This window comes from Leishmania donovani, chromosome 20 (assembly GCF_000227135.1).
Source record: "Leishmania donovani BPK282A1 complete genome, chromosome 20".
NCBI lineage: Eukaryota > Euglenozoa > Kinetoplastea > Trypanosomatida > Trypanosomatidae > Leishmania > Leishmania donovani.
The window spans coordinates 249,185-273,451 of NC_018247.1; the positions used below are offsets into that span (position 1 = coordinate 249,185).

The 24,267-nt window shown below is 57.1% G+C and overlaps 4 protein-coding genes across 4 annotated transcripts; all 4 read left to right on the top strand.

The window, feature by feature from the left end:
* Positions 1-376: 376 nt before the first annotated feature.
* LDBPK_200720 (serine/threonine protein phosphatase 2A regulatory subunit, putative) lies at positions 377-2,176 on the top strand (the record flags this gene model as incomplete). Its single annotated transcript, XM_003860364.1, has 1 exon — positions 377-2,176. One exon carries the CDS (start codon positions 377-379, stop codon positions 2,174-2,176), a length of 1,800 nt encoding a protein of 599 aa, XP_003860412.1.
* Positions 2,177-3,734: 1,558 nt separating this feature from the next.
* On the top strand, positions 3,735-4,481 carry LDBPK_200730 (hypothetical protein, conserved; the record flags this gene model as incomplete). The annotated part of the gene is made up of 1 exon (XM_003860365.1): positions 3,735-4,481. One exon carries the CDS (start codon positions 3,735-3,737, stop codon positions 4,479-4,481), a length of 747 nt encoding a protein of 248 aa, XP_003860413.1.
* Positions 4,482-5,928: 1,447 nt separating this feature from the next.
* Positions 5,929-6,576, top strand: LDBPK_200740 (hypothetical protein, conserved; the record flags this gene model as incomplete). The annotated part of the gene is made up of 1 exon (XM_003860366.1): positions 5,929-6,576. One exon carries the CDS (start codon positions 5,929-5,931, stop codon positions 6,574-6,576), a length of 648 nt encoding a protein of 215 aa, XP_003860414.1.
* A 4,694-nt stretch (positions 6,577-11,270) lies between these two features.
* On the top strand, positions 11,271-15,290 carry LDBPK_200750 (hypothetical protein, conserved; the record flags this gene model as incomplete). Its single annotated transcript, XM_003860367.1, has 1 exon — positions 11,271-15,290. One exon carries the CDS (start codon positions 11,271-11,273, stop codon positions 15,288-15,290), a length of 4,020 nt encoding a protein of 1,339 aa, XP_003860415.1.
* Positions 15,291-24,267: the final 8,977 nt, after the last annotated feature.

A 24,267-nucleotide genomic window follows, 5' to 3' on the forward strand; every position in this document is an offset into this window, starting at 1 on the left:
CTCGCATCGTCCTTTCCACGCCTTGCTTTTCGTTTTCGTCTTTTTATTTCGTGTCCGAATGAATGGCGCTCATCCGTCTGCGCCAGCATGTGCACATCAAACGTTCTTCGCTCTCCCTCCCACTGTCTTACCTTGGTACCGCTGCCGGAGTGTGGCTGTGTGAGCACGCGCGTGTGTGTGTGTGTGTGTATCAGCCTAGCCGACACAAAGCTGGCAAGCACGCCATACCGTATACAAGTGCGCACCGATACTGCACGTGGAGGGTGCGAAACCCGATACCCTTTCTTGTCCTGTGCAATCGCCCCGCTTGCCTGTGTGTCTCTCTCCCTCCTTTTGTGATATCACTAGCACGAACAACCCACAACGCGCCATCACGATGGAGCAGTTCGACTCGGTCAAGACTATGATCGACAACCTCCGCTCCGAGGACCCGGAGGCGCGCCTGAGCAGCATGCGCGGCATCCACCTCATCAGCACCACGCTGGGCCCCGAGCGTACCCGTGACGAACTCCTCTTGTACCTCACGGACTACCTCGACGACAACGACGAAGTGCTGCGCGTGTTCGCGAACGCGCTGGGGACGATGCTACCGGAGGTGGGAGGCGTAGAGTACACCGGCAGTCTTCTGGCTCCACTGGAGATCCTGGGTAGCCTGGACGAGGTCACCGTACGCGACGAGGCTGTCGCATCCCTCCAGCTCATTGGCAGCCAACTCTTCTCGCCGGGCAGCACCACGGGCAGCAGCAGTGCGTCTTCCGCCGACAACAAGCGCAAGGACTCGAATGCGAAGGCACAAGGTGAATTCATAGGCATGGTCCGCCGCCTCGGCGAAGGGATGCCGCAGTGTCGCAGCACCGCCTGCTCGCTCATCTCGACCGTCTACCCCTGCGTCGACGCCAGCACGCGCGCCGACTTGATGAAGCTTTTCCAGAAGCTGTGCGAGGACGACGAAATCCTCGTTCGGCGCGCCGCATGCATTGCCATGGGCAAACACCTCGCCGGCGTACTTGGTTCGAAGGGGTGCTCGGAGCTGGTGCCGGTGCTGAACGCGTTTGCAAAAGACGAAAGCGACGGCGTGCGCCTGCAGGCGGTGGCGACGTGCGCGTCCCTGCTGCAGGTGCTCCCTGAGACGCAGCACTCAGCTATCCTGTTAGCAGTTCGCTCTCTCTCGTCGGACAGCTCGTGGCGCGTTCGTTACATGACGGCAGACTCGTTAGGCAACCTCGCGGCTGCTCTCTCGCCACCGGACGTCGTGAAGTATGCTGTGCCGGTGTTTCGCTCCTTGTGCCAGGACTCAGAGCCGGAGATCCGTGCGTCGGCGGTGTTCAACATGGCGAACGTGCTTGCCGCTTGCCGAGACGCGACCGGCAAGAAGGACATCCTCGTGACCGGTACTCGACTTGTCTCTGATGACGTCAGCCACGTCCGCATGAGCCTCGCGAGCGCCGTTCTGAAGTCCGTCGCGCACGTGGCAAAAGATCTCTGGGGCACTACCATCGTCCCAGCGTGCACCGCACTGCTGCGGGACGCGGAGGCGGATGTGCGACTGGCACTCGTGTCCGGTTTTAGTTCCATGGGCAACACCCCGGAGGCGAAGGAGCTGGCGCCAAGCCTGGTCCCTGTTGTCATCAGCCTCGCTGCGGATTCAAAATGGCGTGTGCGGGAGGTGGTTGTCGCACAGGTGCCCTACGTGATCACCTCGCTGGGGCGGAGCGCAGAGCAGGTGCTGCAGGTATGTGTCAACCGTCTGACCGACCGCGTCGCCGCCATCCGTGACGCCGCAGTGCAGTCGTGCTGCAAGCTGGTGGCCGAGCACGGGAGTGGCTGGGCCGCCTCGACGCTCCTGCCACAGGTACAGACTCTTGTGACGGACTCCAACTACCTCCATCGAGTCGCGCTCTGCCATCTGTACGCGGCCCTTGCGAACGTCGCCGCTTTCGACGCGGCTACATGTGAGTCGGCGCTGTGGCCGCAGCTTGTCATACTGCACAAGGATGCCGTGCCAAATGTGCGTCTGAACGTGGCCAAGGCGATCATGGCGCTCAGCCGCGCTGACAAGATCCCCTCGCGAGTAGCAAAGCCGGTGCTGAGGGCCCTCAGTGAAGACGCTGAGGTGGACGTGTGCGACGCGGCGGTAGCGGCGCCGGCGCTGAAGTCCTCCATGTCGAAGAAGTAGAAACCTAGCAAGCAGCGAGGCGGTCATAGAGGGAGATGAGAACACCGCATACAAGTGGAGAGAGTTGTGCAGTGGAAGGGGAGGAGAAAGCAGAAGGAGCGCGCTGCGACGGCAGCCGACATTGCCGGTGCTTGCGTCCCTCGCCCCCACCCTCCCTCTCTGTGTGGTGCTGCTGTTTAAGAGTATATAAAAAAAACACAAAAGGAGGCCCTTTCCGTTCCTATGCGGCATCTTTTCCACTCATTCATCGTGCTTACGCGCCCGCCCCCTGGAGCAGAAACCTGGAGTGAGGAGGGGTGAAGCGGAGGTAGAGAAAGGGGATAAGACATGGATGGTGCGCTACTAATGCAGAGGCACATGTCTGTATGCGTATATGCGGTCATGGAGCACCTCCTCTCGGCCTCTCGGTGTCTGCCGGCGTGCGTGCTTCGATGTGAAGATTCGTGTTCGTTTGCCTGCACACGCGTGACCGTTTCCACTTTGTGTGCGTGCGTGTGCTTGATTAGATCGACCTCCGTTAACTTCCGACGCTGTTCCATGTCTCCGTTGTTGTTCTGGTGGTGTGTGACGGGTTCTCCCGTCACGCCCTCTAATTCCGTTTCTCTCCTTTTTCCAGGGTGCGCGCCACCTCGTCAGCACAACGCCAGAGCGTGTACAAAGTCAACAAAAAAGATCCGCCCGCCCCTCCCCCCTTATCCGCTCTCGGACCCCTCCCCTGCCGTGGATGTGCACCGAGCGAGGAGGCGCTGGCACGCGCGCACACGCGATAACTGTCGAAGGGCATCAAACGAGATGCATGATACATGGATGCACAGAGTGATGTTAGCTCGCACATACACGCTCACACACAACGAGCGGTAACTCCCCCCCCCCGATGGCTGGCGGCCCTTTCCACCCTCGCGCTCGGGCCTTTCTCGCGTGCTTACACGGCTTGTTTTGTCGCTCGTGACTACGGCACCAGCGCAGCGGTAGCAGCCGCAGCGGATGGGAGCCAGAATTGCGTAGAAGGATCGCGACAGGCCTGTTCACGCCCCCTTCCCCCACGCACCCCTCCTTTCTTCCCTGCACAGGAGCGCTTAGTCGATTTGTTGCTCTTCCATGTCCGACCCGCGGCTTCCCCACGGGACTCCTTCCTACCCCTCCGCCTCCCTCCCCTCTCTCTACTTTTCCCTTCGGTCCTCACCCCTGAGTGGGAAACGTGCGCGGATGCCGCCAACACGCTCATGCCTGTCTGTGAACACCGACAGCAGGTATCTCCTTCCCCTCTCCCTCCCCCTCCCTCTCCCCTCTCTCCCTTCTGCATTTCACTGAGTGGGCAGACAACGCAAGCGCTCTGCTGGGTGGAAGTGTCCCTGCGGGTTTGTGCGCGTGCGTTCGTGCGTGTATCTGTGTGTGTATGTGTATATGCGCATCCGAAGAATCCGTAGTGTACTGGAAGGTGCAGCGCGCAGACCACTCCAGGCCGTACAACAAGTAGCGCGCCAATTCAACGGGTAACAAGACGCACATTCGGCGCCGAAGGACTGAGCTGTGGCGGACGGCGGCGTTACGGCAAGAGATGCTACGTCGCACACTCGCCCACTGTAACAGGCCGAAAGGCCCGCCAGGGCTGCGGCCCGGGAAGGAGTACCGCCTTACCGTTCCGTATCGCAGCGAGGTGACAATGATCCGTCAGGCCGGCTTGAAGAAGTTCAACAGCAACATCCGCGAGCTCTTCAAGAAGCCGTTGGAGCAGAACAACATCAAGGCTGTGCCACGTGACCTGGGTGAGCTGCCCCGCAACTACGTTGTGAAGCTGCTCTTCTTTCACCAGCCGATTCGCCTGCTTGACCTGTGGGAGCTGTGCAAGCAACACAACGACGTCCCCCTCGACTCTGCGCGGCACCTGCGCCTCGTGCTCAAAATTGCGAAGCTGCAGAAGTGGGTGTACGCAGAGAAAAATCAGACAGACAACCTGTACTACTACTACGTGCACCAGAGCCGCACACATGAGGTGCAACAGATGGTGCGGCAGGACGAGGTTGTGAAGCGAGCGCGGGAAACCGAGGTAAAGGTGCAGGCGATGCGAAAGGAAGAGGAGCGTCAGGCACGCCAGGCGCAGAGCCTTGATGACCGCATCATCGCCCTGCAGAACACGCTAGTGAGCAACGTGGGTCACATACGCGCCTTTGACCCCGCCTTCGTCGATGCCAAACCCTACGCCATGGAGTCTGGGGCGGTGAACTGCGCGTGGCACTGGGAGCGGGCAGCCGATGCGGCGGCACAGAGCTCGTTTTCTCACGCCGAAGAGAGCTCGAAGTCGTGAGAGTGGAAAGCAGTCTCCTTTCCCCCACCCCGCTGGTCGGCTGTGTGCGTGCATCCGCCGCGTCGCGTTCCTGCCGTTAAGGCTGTCTGCAGGGTCATGACTGTGCAAACGGACGCGGAGAGATGTAGATGTGCGGGCAAGCGCACGGCTCGTTTATTCTCTTCCGCTGGGTAGGGTGCGCTTCCGTGCCGCTCGCGACACCCTTCCCCCTCCCTGCCGCGGTGGTGCGTTTGTTGGTATTACGTGCATGAGTGTGTGTGTGTGTGTGTGTGTGGCGTGTGGCTCGTTACGGTATGCGCCATGATAAAAACGACATTGGCAGAGAGTAATCGAAAGAAAGAAACCCTCGGTGGGCTGCCCTTCAGGAAGGATCGAAGATGGTGATCGTGATGGGAATCCCCCCCTCCCTCCCCTCCTCCTCCCTCTCACTGCGAGCGAACACGAACACGCAGATCCAACAGGTGCGACCGTTTCGTTTGTGGGTCGTGCAACCCTTTTTTCATCATGTCGCCAACCACGAGCCCACTCTACCCCCCACTCCCACCCCACACACCTTATTCGCAGGCAGCCTCACAGCTGCTTCCCCATGATGCCTGGAGCCACCCCTGGTACATCCCCCTTCTGATGGGGCAGACTCTCCACACCACTGAACAGTGAGGACCGTGTGGGATACGCTCAAGTCACGCCGCCGCAGTGCCATCCAGGACCTGGCCGCCGACATCAGCAGCGATACATCGCTCTGACCTTCCGCACCCCATGGAGGCCTAGCCCTGCCGCCACCAGAAGTGGTTTGGCATTTGGGCAGGGGATATGAGGTGTGTGTGTGTGTGAAGTGGGGAAGGTGACTGCTTGGCTTCTCCCACAGAGAGTGGGTGTGCTTGATCCTGAGGTGCGACGCACTGCTGGGCGGTGTCGCCCCGTCGTGAGGGTGCACGTGAGAGGGCCCAGAACAAACAAGGGCGAGTGGGTGGAGAAGCAGACGAGTCGGCAACCGGCACCGTGGTAGATGTCTCCTTCCCGTCCAGGGAACTTTTCCGTCTTCGTTTCGCTCTTGCATCACTCCTCCGATCTATGCATGACGCTTTCTCTACGGGAATGCCTCACATACGCGGCTCTGAAGCCCCTCTTCCCCACATTCTTCTCCTCTCCAAGGTGCCTCCTACGCCGAGGTTAGTTCTCCTTATCCTTTTTATTTCCGCCCTTCTCTGTGACTCTCTACGCTGGTGATCTGCGTGCATAGCTTTTTGTTTGGTTGTTTTCGCGTTGATTGTGTGGAAGGGCGCGCGCGCGAGTGGGAGTGTGAGTGCATAGTGCGTGGAAGCGCCTCCTTCATCCCTCTCCCTCTTCCCCTTCCCGCCCAATCTCTCTCTCTCTCGGCCTCTTATTGGTCTTATAATCTGCGTTACCGTTTGCCTTCTCTTCGTTTTTGGATCTTGGCACCAGCGGAATGCAGTGGCAGCAGGCGCCGCCGGGGATAGCAGCCCCCTACACGGCGGCACCCAGTAGCACATCACCGCCCCTCTTCGGTGTAATCATTCCCGGCTACCCCGTACAGACTGACATCTCCCCAGTCGACACCGGGCGGTGGATCGTCTACCTCGGTGTCGCACCAGAAAGTTTTGTCGTGTTTCTCACCATGTCAGAGCCGCTCCCTCCCGGCCACGGCATCGGCCTCTTTCTCGCGCGCGAGGACACGATGAGTTTTCAGTATGTTGGCGCCCTGACCCAGCAGCGGGCAAGCTTTATCGTTGAAGTCCCCGCTCTCTTTTTGAATGCCGCCCAGCCAATCCGTATCGTTCTCGGGCTGGCACTGGAGCGGGAAGAGGAGCTGAAGAACCTCGGCTTCACGCACGAGCAGCCGTTGCAGCAATCGCAGGCAGCCACCAAGGTCGCCATCGCCGAGCGAATTCTCGAGGATCTGTATGGCTTCGTCGTGAGCTACGCCCGCACAATCACCTTGGGCGGCGGTAGCGGCACCAATGACGTTACCTCTATCGAGCCTGGCGACTATGTCGTGATGCCAACGTCCTTTGTGGACAAGTGGCGCGCACGCCTGCAGTCAAAAATAACAAAGGACAACGCCTTCTGGACATAGGCTCGAACGCGATGCCAAAAAGGGCGGCCGCACGGCGGTGAGAAAGAGCGGGGAGAGTGCGGCAGCAAACGGGAGAGCAGCACCTTCTCACCGTCAAGCGCGCGTGTGCGCCGTGTGAAGTGCACTGACCCGACCCCTTTCCTCGTAGAGCTCTTCCTTCTCTCTCTTTTGAGGGCTCATTTTCTCATTCTGCTGTTGTCGTTAGCGCACAAAAAAAAGGTGGAGGGGAGAAGTGCGTAGTGTATGGGCGCGCTGCTCTCGCTCAACGACAGCTGCCGTCGCTACGATCGTGTGCGACCTTGACGCGCAGTTTTGCGGTCTGCACAGGAAATGGCCGTTGTGAGGCTCGATCTGTGCCTCCCTCCTCCTCCTTCCTCCCTCCTCTCCCGCTCTCGCTTTTGCGTGTTTTTACTTGCCTGTACGCACCGCCGCCGTGTGTCTGTCTGCATGTGTGTTACGCTCCCACCTTCTTCCCCCACCCCCTCTTACTCTCTCCGTGTGTGGGGGGGGGGGACGTCCCTGTGTGTGTAAAGGTCACCGTATCTTTCGAAGGCCTGCGCAGCGTTTTGCTTCTATGGTTCACGGTGCGGGAGCATACGAGGGTTCTCGTTGTTGTTGCTTGCACGATCTGATACAACAACGTACGAATCTGAAGGAAGAGGCGAAGAAAGAAGAAAAGAGCACAGAACGAGGGAGGGGCGGGACGCTGTTGCGTGTTGAAGCAAATAGAAGATGTCGGAAGGGCCACCCCTCCGATGACAAATCCGTGGCCAACCCTTTTCTCTTCGTCACTCTCTGTGCCCACTCCACTCCCTCTGCGAGCGCGCTTGCATTGCTTGACAGTGTCCTTCACAGAGTCGGCCGCATTCTGGAATCACGTGTCTCTTGTTCTCTCGTTTGAGGTGACGTGCACGCCGCAGTGCACGTCGAAGCAGCAGGGCCGGTAGCACCACCCTTCTGCCGCTGCGGCTGCTGAGGATTTGGCGCGATTCGCTTCATGTGAGCGAGCCAGCATTACGGTGCCTCTTCTTATGCTACCCTCTCTACCAATCTGTCTCTCCCCTTCTCCCAACTTCTCTCTCTGCTTTGCTTTTTGATGTGGCTGCGCTGCTGCCGCCGCCAACACCACCACCGCTCTCCCACGCGCGCGCACGGCCCCCTCCCCCACCCTCCTCGGCCCCAACACCGCACGCGCAGGTTTGTTTTGTCGTGTTCTTTCCTTCCTTTCACTTACTTGCCTTCTCTCTTTTCTTTTTCATCGCTTCTCGTTTCTTCGCGCCCCTCTCTCTTCCTTCCTTGCCCTTCCTCTACCTACCTTCCCTTACCTCCCTTCCTCTGCCCTTCCCCCTCGCTCTCTCCCGTCGTCGGAATCGCCTTTCGTGTGTGTGTGCGTGTGTGTGTCACGGTTGTGTGAAGGTGCTCTTGCGTGTGCGTCTCGACGGGTGCCAACGAGTGTCGTTGTTGCGCTTTTCTTTTTTTTGCATATCCCACGAGCGCGTAACATAGCAGCAGAACAAAACAAGAAGGGAGGAAAAGGGGGAAAAAAGAAGCGTTGAGGGGGAGAATCGAAGAGGCGGCCCTCTTTCTGTTTTCTGAGCAGGCTAGTCTCTCGACGTGCGGGTGAGAGAAATAAAAGCGAAGCGATTATCGGTGTGAGGTTGCCGTAACGCGCGGATACGCACGCATAGGCACGAGCACGTACGCGCGCCCCTCCCCCTTCACACACGCACACACGCCGGCACGAAGGCGCAGGCGGAACAAAAACAAAGAAGAGGGGAGGGAGAGCGTGCGTGGAGAACTCCCTACGCGTTGCTTTTCTGGCCTCGCGCTCCTCTCACGCTATTTTTTTTTGTTTTGTTTTGTTTCCACCACCACCACCACCTCTTCACCTTCCTTTGTGCACTGTGGCCTTTGCTGGTTGTGTTTCGGTGTTTTGTTTGTTTCTGTATTTTGTGCTCGTATAGAGGGGACCCAGCGCTGGATTGGGCTGCTCGTTCTTCTCAGCTCCGCTCTCTCTCTCACCTGTCTGTGCGACCCAACTCCGTTACCTTCACCCCTCTTCCCTCTGCTGATCTCGTCCTCGTTGTCGTTGCATCTCAGTACCCTGCCTTCTCCTTTTCCCCCTCTTGTGCGCTTGTCTCTCAGACTCCCGTCTTCCTTCCCTCCCCGCCCGTTTTTCTTCTCCCCCCCCTCCGCCCACCCACCCCACCCCACCCACTCCATCCCCCACTTGGTAGCAGAAGCATACATCTACACAGAGTCTTCCCCTGCCCTCGCAGCCCTTTGGGTTGTCTTTCTGGTTTTTGTCTGGTTTCTTCGTGCGTTTCTTTTTTTCTGCGTATATATATTATATCGGTGCGAACCAACGCCCCACCAACGCACCTATACCTTACATCTATACGCACACGCGCCAGCGGGTAGGGGGGATACAGAGAGAGAGAGGTGCTAGAATCCAAGCTCTCTTGAGGTTCCAGCTCCCTCTCTGTGTGTGAGCTTGCGTGTGTGTGTGTGTGTGCGTTTTATCCCCCATCCCTCCTCCTTCGGCCTACATCTCTTCACTGCTTTTCCTCTCCACCATCGGCATCTCTTACATCAGACCCCCTCCCCTCCCCACCTACCGCGACTCCCCAGCGCTTTTTAATCACTCTCCTTCCTCTCTAACGCCCTCTCGCCCTCCCTTACCCCTCACCCCTCACCCCTGCTTCTCTGCATTCATTTCGTTGTTCTTTTTGACCTGCGAGCCTATACGCTGGCAGGAAGCAAAATACGCGATACACGGGAGGGGCCGAGCAAGCGAGATTGAGCGAGAGACGGAGCGAGTACACCTCTCACACCAAGACAAGCACTCTAGAAAACGCAGTCGCCGTGCTTGCAAAGACATCAACCACGAAAAAAAAAGAATTTCCTTTCCCGTGCTCCGTTTTTTTCCCGTTTTCTTACCGGTTTTGTTTTGTAGTAGTAGTGCTTGGAGAAACGGGAGAGAAAGCGCCGTGCGCCCTCCCCTTGTTTTGTTTGGTGTGCTTGTCTGGGCTCCTCTTACCGCCCCCCCCTTCTCTCTCGCTATCTTCACGCCCGCCAACCCCTCACATATCCCCCCGCTCTTCACTTTTTTGGGGGTTTTGTTGGTCGCTTGTTCTCGTCCCGGCGTTTTGTGTGGTGTGTGTGTGTGAGTGTGTGCCCGCAGGAGAGAAAAAGGGAGGGGGAGGCACCGCTGCCGTGACGACAGCAGACCGCCGAACAGGATCCAGTGAGCGGTACCGGAGCGAACCCCAGCAAAATAAAGAGGCGAGGGGGGCAGGGAAAAAGTAAGCAAAAAGAAAAGGGAAGTAAACGCGGGAGAGGGAAGAACCGTCGCCTCGTCGCGTCACTTCACTTCACCTCTCTCTTCCTCCGTTACGGTTGGTGTTTAGCTGGTGCTTGTGCACGTTCGAGGGCGCTAGCGCCTTTCTCTGTGTGTGGGGCAAGCTCAGGGTGTGTGTGTGTGTGTGTGTGTCTGGGGCGTGCGTCCTCTTGCTGCTGTTCATTTTCTCTCGCGAGTGTAAAACGTAAGCAGCGAGGGAGACGATAAGAAGAAGGCACGAAAACGCGTCGGTGTTTTCGACGAAGACGAACAAGCGCACGAGAGACGGAAACGATCGGGTCGTGTACGCCAAACGGGTGTGAGAGAACACAGAATGTGAAAGGGGGAGAGCAGACCGACAAGAACAGCATAAAAAAAAGGAGGATACACACATTACGGAAATCAAGGAGCATCTCTTATTTCTTGCTTTGGTGTTTCCTAGCGCCCTCGCTCTTTCGATTCGCTTTTTTGGTTTTACGACTGGTGTCCCTTCCCAGCACTCGCCCCTCTTTCCATTTCTCTCTCTCTGTTGTCCTTTTGCCGCTGCTCGCTGTTCTCATCCCTCTCAAGAGTGCTCGTCGATCCTTTATTTGTCCGCACGCGTTAAAATAAGCGTGTGTCTAAGCTCGCGCGCCTGCGTGCGCCCGTGTTCGTGTGTGTGTGTGGATCCCTGACAGGGAAAGGGGGTTGCGTTTACCGAAAGCGTCTTTCCTTCCCTCTCCTCTCTTGTCTGTGTGCCTCACGCCTCCTCGGTCTATTTCTATTTCCGTGTATCGTTTGGGTTCACCGTCTACACGTCGTGTCCCGTCGTCGGTCGTATCTGCCGCTCGCACTGTAGGAGTGGGCGCTTTTGTTGTTGTCTTCTCTTTTTATCTGTTTGTTTGTGCGTGTTTGCGCTTGCGTCGTTGTGCGACCGGCCTTGCCGAGTGTGTGAACACGTGTGCGTGCAGGCGGCGCGTCAAAACGTGTGTTTATATATATATATATATACACATACACAGCGTCTTATCGATTGCCCGTGTCTGTCCGTCCGTCTGTTGTTGGTGTGGCCCTCTCCTCTTTTGGCTGCCCCTCCTCCCCTTTTTTTCCTCTTCGTTTCGCGTGTCCCTCTCTCAGTTTGAACCTCGCCTCGTGTGTTCGCTGTTTTTGTTGTTCGTCCCCTGCCTGGCGAATCCCTCGCCTTCCCGCCCTCTCCCACACACACGCACGCACACACACACACACATACATACATACACGTACGTAGAGGCCTCCGCACCAGCAGTCCCAGTGCTTTCACCAAAGAGGCGAAGCCCAGCCAGAGAAAGGCGCGACCTGAACCGAGCGCCCACGAAAAAAAAAGACGAAAAAAAAAATGGGTGGCTATCCTTCTCACGATGCGCCGAACTTTCTGTTCGCGACGGCAGCGCAGCACCCCAACAACGGCGGTACGACAGAAGTATGCCTCGTTCCGCTTCTGCGGCGTCACTTCAACGATACAAACAGGCGACTGAAAGATGCGGTGGCGCAGCTCTACTTTGACGGCCCACCCAACACGACGGCGCTCGCCCTCCAGGCAATGCAGAACGGCATTTCCTCGAACTGCACCACACCCGACCTCTCGGCGCAGACATCCCTGCACAATATGAGCGACACGGCGAGCGGTGTCACCCCTTCTGCCGGCCCACCGCCGCCGGCGCTCAACGCCGCCTTCGCCAGCAGCGGGAACTTCGACGCCAGCGCCGAGACGAAGCGGAAGGCTGTGCACGCGTACAAGGCCATGGACCAGCTGCTGAACGAGATTGAGGCATCTTTCTTCACAACAACTCGTGTCGTGTACGATTCGGCGTCACAGGCCAACGCGAAGTTGCGCGAGAAGCGCTTGGCCTCAATCAAGGGCATGGACAAGACAAAGAGCCCCAAGGTGGGCCCGGCCGTGGGTGGGTCTGTGAAGGGGGATCTGGCGGCTCCTCGTGCCATCGGCAGCTCCTCTCGTGCATCGCTCTCGTCGCAGCAGTCACTGACGCCTCCCCCGCCTCCAATCCTGCGGCCGGTGCCGTGCGCGGTATGCACCATCGAGCCGGACACGTCGGGCCGTCGAGGCTCGTCAGGGCAGCAGAACTCCACGAGCCCCAACGGCGCTAAGGGCAACAACACTCTGACAGCGCTGAATGTTCCGACTCCGACAGCGGGCCCCAACGGACTGCAGATGTCCGGCTCCAGCGGCAGTGTAGGCAGCAATCCGTCCTCGCCGGAGTGGGTGACTGTGCAGGGCCGTCGTCTGCGCTGCATTGGGTACCTCTCGTGCTTTTCGAAGCCGCGAACTGTCGACTACGAGTCGAGGGAGGTCTACGGACCAGAGTCGAAACCGCCCCTGCACGTGCTGCGCATCAACGAGTGTGGCTCCAAGGGCCTGGACGTGGCATTTGAGCTGATCTTCGAGAACGAGTACAAGTACATGCACCTGCTGGAGCCGGTCGTCTTCTTGGCCAGCATAATGTTCCGCTCTCAGTACCTGACCAGCAGCATGCTGCAGCGTCCCGTTCACTCGCCTGAGGTGGAAAACGCGTACTACGCGCACCTGCAGCTGCTTAACATTCATGTAGTGCTGTCAAAAGACCGGGTGCACCAGCTGAAGATACTACAGGAGCAGCTTCCGCTCCTGGACTTCGTGGAAGAGATGGGTCTTAGCGAGCGGCACCTCGGCGCGAGCGTCGGCGGTGAGACGGCCTCCTGCGGAGGTGGTGCGGCTTCGCTGGAGACAACGTTGACTGTCGGCGACATTTCGGCAGAGATTATCGCTGCCGCGACGGCGGACGGAGAAGCCCCGACGAAGACCGACAGCGACACCCTGGTGCAGACCGTTGTCAGCGACGGCGGCGAGGTGGCGAAGCCGCAGCGGCAGGCCCGCGGCGACGACTCCGAGGACAGGGAGCACTCCGATGTGGATGATGACGGGCACAAGAGCGGGGCAGCCGGCACGGTCGCCGATGTCGCAGCGGCGGAGAAGGCGGTCAAGAAAAAGGAAGATGGCGAGAACGAAGACGACGACGCGGCCGACTCGACGCGCAACACCACGGTAGATTGGGAGAAGGATGCGAAGCCCAGCAGCGCCTCGGCCCCTACAGCAAGTCGTCGCACACGCCGCAGCCGCCGCCGCCAGCGCAAACAGAAGACGGCCGAGCCGCAAGACGAGATCTACCGCAAGACGCACTGCACCATGCCTGAAGTCTCCTTGTACGAGTTGAGTTCTGGCGAGCGTGGAATTGAGGTCATCTTCGATGGTGCGCTGCTCGCGCGCATGATGAAGCTGATTGCCGAGACGGCCGCATACGAGACCGTCAAAAACTCTTTCATCCGGTGTGATATGGGGCCGCTGATGAAGGAGCGCCGCCACCTCAACCAGAGCCGCCGCGAAGCACTGCAAGAAGATGGCAGCCTCGAGCGCGAGGAGGAGCGCGTAATGGGAAGCACGATTGTCGCCGCCACGGTGCGCCACTGGGTGAAGGAAGGCCTTGCTGCCGAGGAGGAGAAGCGCAAGAAGGCGCAGGCAGCAGCAGCGCACGCAGAGCAAGCGCAACAGGCCGCGACCACCCAGGCCGCCGCCGCTGCAGCCGCCCAAACCCACCCACCCCCGCCCCCGCTGGCGGCGCAGATGCTGCACAATCTCCCCGCGATGCACGCCAACATAGCGCAGGGCGTTGCACCGAATGCGCTGACGGGGTCCGCGGCACCCACAACTGCCGGACACCCGTTGCTCGCTGCGCAGGCGGCAGCGATGGGGCAAAACCCAGCCATGCTGCGCATGGGCATGGTGCCGTCCAACCAGCCGACGGCGGCAGCAGCCCCGACCACGGCCTCCACCGCGTGTGCCCCCATGCTAATGTACGTGCCCGGCGTTGGTTACGTGCAAGTGCCGAGCAACTCCCGAGTCTTGACGGCGCCAGCCGCGCCGACGCAGGCGGCGCACCCGGCATACGTGATCAACCCGGCAACGGGTCAGCCAATGATGGTGGCTCCTCAAGCCGCATCCGCAGGCGCCACCAGCGCCTCTGGCACACCCCCGCAGCCGCCACAGATAATGGCCTTTCCGTCTATGATGCACATGTACAACGTACCCCAGCAACAACAGCAGATGATAGGGGCCTCGCAACAGTACTTTGCTGCTCAAGCAGCGCCGCAGGCAGTGCAGCAGTCGCAGCAGCAGTACCAGTACATGATGGGTCCTGGTGGGCAACTGCTGATGGTGCCGGTGGCGTCCGCGCCAACGGCGCAGGCAGTGCAGCAGCCACAGCAGCAGCAGCCGTTCATGATGACCACTATTCCACCGCAGCAAGCCCCGCAAATGCAACCGCAGCAAGTGTATATGAACCCTTACATGATGCCTGGCGTGATGAACATGGCCGCCGCGCAGCAGCACGCTCAGCAACAAGCCCAACAGCAAGTTCAGCAGCAAGCGCAACAGCAAGGACAGCAAGCTCAACAGCACGCCCAGCAACAAGCGCAGCAGCAGGCTCAATATCACGCCCAGCAGCAAGCACAGCACCAGGCCGAAGGGCAAAAGGCTTACCAGCAGTTCATGGATGCGCAGGAGGAACTTCAGCTGTTACGCCAGCTCCAGCAGCAGGCTCAACTGACCCAGCAGGGGCCTCTCAACGAGCAGCAGCAGGCGCAACTTCTGAAGCAGGCACAGATGATGCTGCAGGCTAGGCGGCCCCAGCAGGCTCATGCTCAGCAACAGCAAGCACAGCATCAGGCCCAGCAGATGGCTCAGCAGCAACAGGCACAGCACCAGCAGGCTCAACAGCAGCAGCAGGCCATGGCCAACATGGCGGCGGGAGGCAACCCGCAAGCCTTCGGTCCGCAGAGCGCCTCTCGCACACCGGCTTCTACGCCACCGCAGCAAGGCAGCGCCGCCGCGCCGCCAGCACCGTACAACGCAGTGCCCAGCTCTGTCATGCCACCACTGCCACACATGCAGGGGATGCAGCACACGAACGTACAAAACATGTACGCTCATACCCAGCAGCAGCAGCCTGCGCCCACCTCAAATGCGTCTGGCAAGGAGATCTCATCGTCAGGGCCGGCGGCAAGTGCGGCTAACACGAGCGCCAAGTCAACCGGTACCAATGCCGGGGCCGGTTCTGCTGGGGTCGCGGGAACGATCGGCGATCAGGCGACCGCCCCAGCAGTGGCAAATCCACATCCGAAGACGAACCCGTACAGCTTTGCTGCAATCAACGACGACGAAGACGACGCCGCGGTCGCGCTTGCGGCTGCGACGGCTGCAATGGAAGCTATCCGCGGGCATGGCGGCATCGACCGCGACGACGACGAGGACGAGGACGGCAGCCAGTTTTTCTCAAACGGCCAGTTTTTCTTCCGCGCCCAGTAGAGAAGAGATACAAGAGGCAAGGGCTGCTCAGGGGAAGCGGTCCTCAGTGCTGAGGGGAGGACAACTGCCAACGCCTCACCCGCCACACGCCACTGAATGCCGCTCTTCCCCCTCCCTTCTCCGCTTGCTTGCATGTATTTAGGCACAGACGTGCACGCTGATGTGTTTGTGCCTGTGCGCGGTATGTGTTTTTTTTTGTTGGTAATTTCTTCGTGTTTGTTTTCCTTTTTTATTTTCTTTTGTTCCTTTGCTGTTGTTGTTCTCTTGGTGGTTCCTGTGTGTACCTTTTCGGTGTTGTTGTTGTTTTCTGTGTGTGTGTGTCTCCCCGTCTTTCCTTACCGGTGTGAAGCATAGAAACACGCACACACACACACACGCACAAAGCCAACAGGAAAGAAAAAGGCAAAAAGAAAACGGGTGAGAATGGGAAAAACGAGGCGAAAGAGGTGGCGCATCAAAAACGGAGTGCATTCTTGATGTATATATGTATATGTATACGTGTGGAGACAGAGAAAAGGCTTCGACAGTCCTGCCGAAACGCTGTTCCACCACCCCTCAGTGGGAACACACACACACACAGGGAGAAGCAGATCCACGAGCTAACACCCACTCACGCACACACGCATGCAAACACGTATACAACAAGATTGATAACTGCCCCCCCCGCATGCGTGCGCTCGCTCCTTACCACCACGACCACTTCTTTCCTTCGCCTTCTTTTTTTTTTTCCTTCTTTCCCGCCCTATGGGAAAGGGGTTTGCTGCACGGTTTATGTTGACGCCGCTTATGCTTTGTTTTTGTTCGAGGTTTTTGTCTGCCTTGCTTTTTTTTGTGTGTGTGGGGGGAGGGGGGAGGGGGAGGAGCTCGCTTGTTTCGCTGTTGTTGTTATGTCTCGCTTGCCTACGTTGGTGTTTCTTTAGAGTGTATATATATATGTAGTCCTTTGAATTCTAATCTGTTTTCTTTTTTTTTGCGTTTTACTGCTCGCTCCTCTCTCCTCCCTTCGCCCTCACGCCTTTCTGGTTCATTGCTTGTGGTGGTGATTGTTTTGTCGTCGTCGTCTTCTTTGGCGCTCTACGAGGTCCTCTTTTCTCTTCCCTCCCTCCATCCCTCCATCCCCTTTCTGTTACGGTGTGGTGGCTTTTTGAACTTTTCGTTGTCGTTGTACTGACCTCTGCGGTTACTCTGCAGGTTTGCTTGTGCGCATATATATATATGTGTGTGTATTGCTTGGTCGCCGATACCATGGCCTTTCACCACGTGTCTCGCCGCTGTTGGTCAGGCTCCCCATCCCCTTCTAGGAACTGCTTCTTTTCGCTTATGCTTCCTTTTTGTTGTTGTGTGTATATATATGCCTGTGCGCGTGTGCGTGGAGTGCCTCTTATGTGTCTCCCCCCCATCCCCTTTAAAACAAACAGCCAACAGCACACAAAAAAAAATTCTCCTCGTCTCGTCTGCCCAGCGTGTGCATCTTCCGGTGCTGGCCAACGAGAAGCACTTCAACATCCAAGCGGCCTACATATATGTGTATTGAGATGGGATTGGTGCGAGAGAGCACAGGTGAGTGCGAGACGACGAAGAGAAGAAGTGTGCAGAGAGCTCAGGCGGATCTGTGCATGGTGCTCTGTCCTTCGTGGGGTCGACACCCACCGACGTGTCCCTCACACTGATGCCCCTCTTGCGCCCTGGCGGTGGTGAAACGATGGGGTCCTTCACCATCTCTTAGCGTTTTCATGACTTTGTCTGTGTTTAGTAAAGACTCGAGCTAAGGCGTGTGTGCCGAAGGCCGTGCAGAACTGTTTTTTCCCCCTGGTAGAGAGTGCGGGGGATTCGAGGCGGCGCAAGGCGAGGAGGGCCTCTTGGCAACCGACCAGAGTGTTTGGCGAAGAGATATATGGGGAGAAGGGGGTGGAGAGCGAGAGCATGACACGCAGTGCGACGGCTATTCGCTTGCCGCTGCCGCCCTTCCCCCCTCTCTGCTTCTCTTTCCTATGTGAGGGGGGACTGATCGTGCTTGCAAAGAGGCGCAGAGACTTTGGACCTTGACCGAGCATCGACAGAGATGAGGTAAACGGCAAGAGGACGGAGGGAGAATGCCTCTGCAAAAAGGGCCCAGATTGTGTTGCGCGAGAGTGAGGAAAGTCTGAAGGAGATACCCAGAATACGCCGAAGGGAACGGGAAAAAGAAGGCGTTAGAGGACCTGCGCAACGGTACCCGTATATAGGCACCCCACCACCACCACCACCACACACACACACACCACGGCATGTGCAGCACCCTTGCGTTGGTTTCTTTCCCTTCCTTTGTGGGCCCTCCTCGTCTTCCTGTGTCGGTGTCGGTGTCGGCTGTTGTTTTGCGTTTTGTGATTTTCTGGTGTCTTCGCTGTCCAGCCACTCCTCATCTTCGCCTTCCCACTTTTGTCTGTGTGTGTGTGTGTGCATAAACTCTTCATCTCGGCTCAACTCGTCCTCTGTCCTGCGGGCGGCACCTTCTGCAATGTTGTGTTCTCGACCTCTCTGTTGTCCTTTTTATTTTTTCTTGCATACTACTGCTGTCGTGTTGTTGATTGGGAGGGAGGGGGCTTCCTTTTTCCCCGTTTTTTTTTTCTGTTCTGGTACCCTTTGTGTATGTCTTATATATGGAATAGGGATCTACCGCAGAGGCGTACACGCGACATGGGTTTACGTAAAGCAGGTGCTGTCGAGTACAGGAGACAAGAGCGAGGAAAGCGATAACATCACCCAACCCTGCCGCATCATTTTCCTTTCTTGCTTTGTTTTCACCGGTCGGTTTGAGTTGATTGGTTGCTCAGCCGGCACACACGCACGCATACACACACGCACGTGAGGCTCTTGTCTGCTTTTTGTTGTTGCTCCTTTCGCGTCCTCGCTCTCCCCATGCAGGGAAAAGGCCGGGGAAAAGCTGCATGGAGAAAACCACCGAAGAGGGATAGAACGAGGGAGGCAACTGGAAGACATGACGCGGAGCAACAAAGCCCTCAGCGACGTGTCTGTGCCGCTTGGCACTGGATGTGAGGGCTTATCTCTATGATTGTGCGCGTACGTCTATTTTAGCTGGAGGTGCGCTGCATACCACGGCCCCACCGAAGCACCTACCCCGTCCTCCCCCTTCCATACCCCTGCGCCCCCATAGAAAATGACCCTGCCCTCTTCCCCGAATCCTCCTTACTTGCCTGTCCCATCCGCTCTTGTTTTTGTTTTTTGTGCTACCTCGTTGCTCCCTCTCTGGCAGGCAAGACTGGCACGTGATTGCCACGCACACAGCCACCCTCCCCCACCTGCACGCGCACGCACACATCTTCATCGGAGACACAATCTTAGCGTTTCCCTTCGTTGGTTCTCTCCCTCCTCATTGCTGTTTCTTTCCCTCCCGACCTCTTCCGTTGTTACCGAGAGCTTTTCCTCTACATCGCCTTTCCTTTTATGGATGCGGTGTTGAGTTCCGTCGATGTGCGCCATCGCCTCCATCCGTATTTTTTTCCATTCCTGGATGTGCATTGAGACGTAGGAGCTGCGCACCTTTCACATCCCTCCTCTTCCAACTCCCCCCCCCCCCCACGCACACACACGCACAGGCACGTTTTCTTTTTGGAAGAGGGGAGGAGGCCCTCTATGTAGTGCTCATCCATCGTGATTCGATGTAGGTTTGACTCTTCCGCCCGCCCGCCCGCCTCCCCCCTCTTACTCGCCACCTTCCCCATCGCCTCTCAACTCCCATGGCCTTCTCCCACCGGCACAGTATCTCGCCTCCCGGACCTCCCTCCTCTCTCGCTCCCGTCGTGCCTCTCTCCGTGCCTTCAGCTCATCATCTTGCTTCTGTTATACGGGGAAAAAAAGAAGAGCGAGGGTAGCACCCCCACTCCCCTTCCAGAGCACCATCAGCACAAGTGGCACAGAAACTGGCGGGGCAATCCCTGTCCCTGAGCGCATTCCGCCGCACAGGTGCGTCAGGCAGCTCACCCACCAGTCGCCAAGCCCTTCCTCGCTCTCTCTTCTTTGCTTGTATGGCGGTGGAAGGGGATGGGCGCGCGAAGGACAAGCGAAATGCTTGGAACAGAAAACGCACGCCTGCGCGCATGTGGTGAGAAAAAGGAGCATCTTCCTTTGCTTATCTTGGGGCTGGAGGAGGAAAGAGAGCGGAAATGGCGATCCGAAGGTACTCTTATTACTGTGATTGCCCACTCCTACGGTGAACTGTCCTCGATGGGTCTGATCATGGATGTGTGGAGGAGACACGCGCTCAGTCGCTGCCGATGGAGCGCATGCTTGCTAGAGGGATGGCGCACATTCATCTTTTTTTGTTGTTGTTATTTTGCTTAGCTCGCCTTGAGCCACTGCTCCTATTGTTTCCTTGTGTTGGGCTGCGTCTGCGTCTGCGTGTATGTGCCCCTTTACGTTACTTTCCGTCAGTGGCGAGCAACCAAGATACAAGTGGTACATACACGCACATACATCCGGGAGAATCGAAGCGAAGGAGAACGCACGACGAAGGCAGATAACGAAGAAAAAGGCGGATGCATATATATATATATATATAAGTGTGTGTATGCATATAGCTGCAACCAACGAAGGCACGCACAGAATCTGAGCTGGGAGACGTTTTTGTCTGTTTCTATCTTGTTCCATATTTTTTTTCTTCGGTTTCCGTTCTCTCTTCTATCCCCCTCTGTCTTTCTTTCGCTCACTCATCTGTTTCTTTTTTTTTGTAGCGGACGCGTCCCCCGATACCACCACCACCGCCATCACCGCTCTTCCCATCTCGCTCTCGCTCTCCACTCCGTCTTTTCCTTCCTCCTCTCTCCCTTTTCCAATCCTTCTCTCCGTTTCCCGCGGGCGCCGTCTCACTCTCTCTCTCGCTCTTGTTAGCTCTTTTTTTGTTTTTCGTCCCCTTTTCGTTAGCATTCTTCTTGTCTTCGCCAGCCCTCCGCTGCAAAGACCGGCCCTGACATCTCCCCCGTTCACCTCGCTACACGCATGCCCTCTCTCTCCTGTTTTTGCTTGCTTTGCTGTGTTTCTTTTTGTGTTTTTTTTTTCGTGTCTGCTTGTGTGTGCGTCTTACTGTCGATGGTTCTACTCTTCATTCCTCGTGATCTTTTCTGTCTTCGCCTGCACATCCGGCCCGGTATGCCTACACCCGCCTCATACTGTACGCGATGTGCCCCACGAATCTTCTCTCCGACTTTCGTGGCTTTACCTTCTTTGTTTTTTTTTTTGTTTGCCTCTGCCTCGTTCAGCGGACTCATGTGAGCTGGAGAACATAGCCTGCACGCCACTGTGTATGCGTGTGCGTGAGTGTTTGCTGGTTCTTGGGCTTGCGGACCGTGAAAGGTACGCTGTGAGGGTAAGGAGGAAATCATGAGGAATGGCGTCGAGACGCTCTTGCTCTCACGTGCGCGCGTCCGCCTACACTGATGTGCTTCCCCTGAATCCACGGGTGCCCAACAGCTTCACGTCCAAAACTAGCACGCACACGCATAAACCACAGACGCGCGTGTCCCGCCCTTCTCCTACCTCTTTGCTTTTTTTATCTTTCCCATCCCATCGCGGCACACTCAGCTCGCCCCGCTGATGGATTCTTTCGCACATGGGCCACCTTGGCTGTGTCTCCGTCTTCTGTTCGCTCCGTTTCTTTTATTATTACGATTTCGTCCCCCCCCCTCCGCGCCTCCTTTCCCCTTCTTTTTCGCTGCCGTGTCGCTGTTTTGTTTTGCGTGTGTGTTCACCCGTTTTCTTTTTTTGCCCCCGCAATCCTCGCCTCGGCAATCGCATCGATGAGAGCCGCCGCTTGGGGAGGTGGAGAAATAAAGTGACGGGAAGAGGGGTTTGGGTGTGCGAAGAAGGCCATTGGCTCCACCCCCTGCGTCATACTTGCCTTGTCCCTCCCTCCTGACCTTTTCTCTTCGTTCTTTCCGGTTATTCGGGACGCATGGTCTCTCTCTCTCTTGCCTTGACTTCGTTTCTTGCGAACCACCTGCTCTGGGCATCTCCGCCCCCTTCGATGCTGTTTTTCACGGCTGCAGGACTGCCCCCTCCCCTCCCCCCGCTCCCGTCTTTCGTGTCGCCTCTCTGGTTTCTTTGTATTTCTTTTCCTTTTCAGCGTTTCTTCTGTTGTCGGCCTCTTGTGAAGGATGTCCTTTTTTTTTCTTTGGCAGGGTGGAGGTCTCCTCCCCTTCTGTCTCCCCTCACGTGCGCCTATTCCCATCGTCTGCGCGCCCCCTCCCCCGTTTCTTTCCGTCGTCACGTGGTCGATGTCGGATCCCCTTCCAGCTGCCGAGTTGCTGATGCAGTGCGTGTGTGTGCGTGTGTTTTCGGTGCTGCTTTGCTTGTATGTGAGTTTGTGGCAGACGACCCAACGAAGGAAGCAGAGGAAAGGACGAGACGTGACGTGTGATGGCAGTGATAAGAGAAGCCTGAAAATAGGGTATGGCGTGTGCCCCGTGCAGCTTGCACTCGCTGGTGACGCAGACAAGACGCCTTCGGCTCCCCTCCCCCTTGTAAGTTCTCTGAGTTGTTAAACCTTGGACAGACGCGCAACAAAGGAAAAGGAAGACGAGGGGTTCTGCAGAGAATCATGGCGTTTCCGTGAACACTCATCTTGCTCTCCTCGTCTCCCTCTCGCTCAGGCAAACCTCTATGTTTTGTCTTTTCGCACTCGACTGTTTTGTTTTTGTGTCTTTCGTAATATTTTCATTCACTGCCGCCCTTACGGTGTCTCATCGCTTTCTTTCCCTCTCTCGGTGTGATGTGAGGCACACGTACGTCACTCATTGGCCCTCACCCCACCCCACCCGCTGCCATCCATGTCCTCTTTCCTTGGTTGAATTTTGGTCCTTGCCATGTGCTGTTTTATTGTTATTATTCTTTTCGGCTTTGGAATTCTTGTATGCGTCTCCGTGGTTGTGGTGGCGGCTATTGACGGGTTGTGCCGTGTAGTGCCTCTGTGGTGATGCTTGAATTAACAACGAAAAACGTATTGAAACGGAAAGGCAGAAAAAAAGGAGCACCATGCAGCTATGCCGATGTGCATCCACCGTGCTCGCTCACCTCCTCTCCCTCCCTTTTTTATGATGTACGGAAGGGTGAGCAGAACTTCACATGGACGTGAAAACGACGTAGTCGTTTCTCCCGCACGAGACAGAGAGAGGCGGCCGGGAGGCAGAGGAGACAGCCGTGCTCTGTCCCATTGTCGCCGGCTTTTTGCTCAGCCCTGGGTGTGCTGGGTGTGTACACATCTTAGATTCTTTTTTTTTTGATCGCTCTTTCCTTCCCACGTCCTTCACTCGCCCCATCTGCCCGCCTCTCCCTCTCTCTGTGCGCCGCCGATGCGTCTTCTGCCCCACCAAAATCGAACGTTGTGCCTCCCCTCTTCCTTTCGGCACACACAGACACACAGAGACAGACGTCATACGAAAGACGACACGTTTGACGTGAACAAGGGAAAAACAGAACCAAAACGTTACGTCAAGCGCTACTCTCGAACTGTGCAGGTGTGTGTGTGTGTGTGTGTTTTCTGCGTTTTTTTTTCTGCTGCGGCTCCTTCACCACCGCCATCATTGCCGTTCCCCTGGCTCACCTGCGCACCCTCTACATCACACACGCTTTTCTTGTGGTGGTGGGGTCCCTTCACTTCTGCCGGCTTACCTTGCACTGCTGCCCTATCATCTGTGAATCTCGCGTTGTAGTTTTTTTTTGTTGTTGTTGTCCTTCATTTTCGTTTGCCTCGGCTCCAATTCGTGCATCCACGCACGCACGCGATAACATTGGCTCTTCCGATCTTTCCCGCTCCTACTCTGGCGTGCACGCATATACGCACAGTTCTGGAAACGCAAGGCGCAACTCTCTCCAAGGCCTGCCTGCGAGCTTGGCAAGCACAACGGCAGCGGCGCGAGAGTTTCACAGCCACGCACGCGCACACGTTCTCTCTCCGTTGCGGCTGCGCTTCGCACAGTCCCATCCGCGCCACCACCACCGCCACCACACAGGCCGCTGTCCTCCTCGCCGGCCCCGCCGCCCCCTCCGCTTGCCTCTAAAGTCGAGACTCGCTCCAGGTGGCACGCGCAAGGCAGCGAAAGCACGGACACGCACGACTTTGCGATACACGCAGAATTGAAAACCGAGAACATAAGAAAAGGTGGTGTCTGTCTGTGTTGAGGAAAAAAAAGCGCAAGGACGACGCGGCGAATGGGCCCTCAAGGCTACGGTCAACAACGACGTTGTATTTCGTGCTTGCGCCAAGCGCATCGAGGAAAAGAAAACGAGGGGAGAACAGCGGCAAGCAACCACAGGCCGACCTTCTTTGTGTGAGCGTGTGTGGCATCTTTGTGTGCTCACCTGCTCCTCTTCTTTCCTCCTCCTGCTTGGCGCTTTCCCCGTCTCTCTCGCCCTCTGCTCGCTCTCGCGTCACACAGCAGCAACCTCCTTTATTCTCCCGGCGTTGCATCCTCCTCTCTCTATCTCTCTCTCTCTGTCCCTTCACCACTCCCCCACGGCGCTTCCTTCGCATAAAAGTGCCACACAAGTGACGGTAAGCGATACGAACAAGCGAACAAGAAGAAAAAAAAGGGCAGGAAAGGAAACGACGAGAGTCTTCAGGCTGAGAACGCAAAAAAAAAAAAAAACGAGGCGACACGCAATCGAAAACGTCGGAGATCTCTCCTTTTCAGGGCCTTCTTTTTCTTTGTGTGTGTGTGTGTGTGTGTGTGTGTTGTGCTGTTTGTGCGCTTGCGTGCTTCTCGGTTGTATCCTTCTTCTTCATCCTCTTTGCCTTTGCCTTGTCCGTCGACAGCGCGAGCGGGGGGAGGGAGATCGACACAGTCACAGGCGTGCGGAGCACAGGCAAAAGCACACAACGCAGAAAAAAAAAAACGAAGGAGCGCCGCCCCCTCTTCCCGCCTCTCTTTGCCTCTCTTGCCCCCCCCCCCTCTGAATAGCGCATCCTTACGAGCTGAAAGGCAGG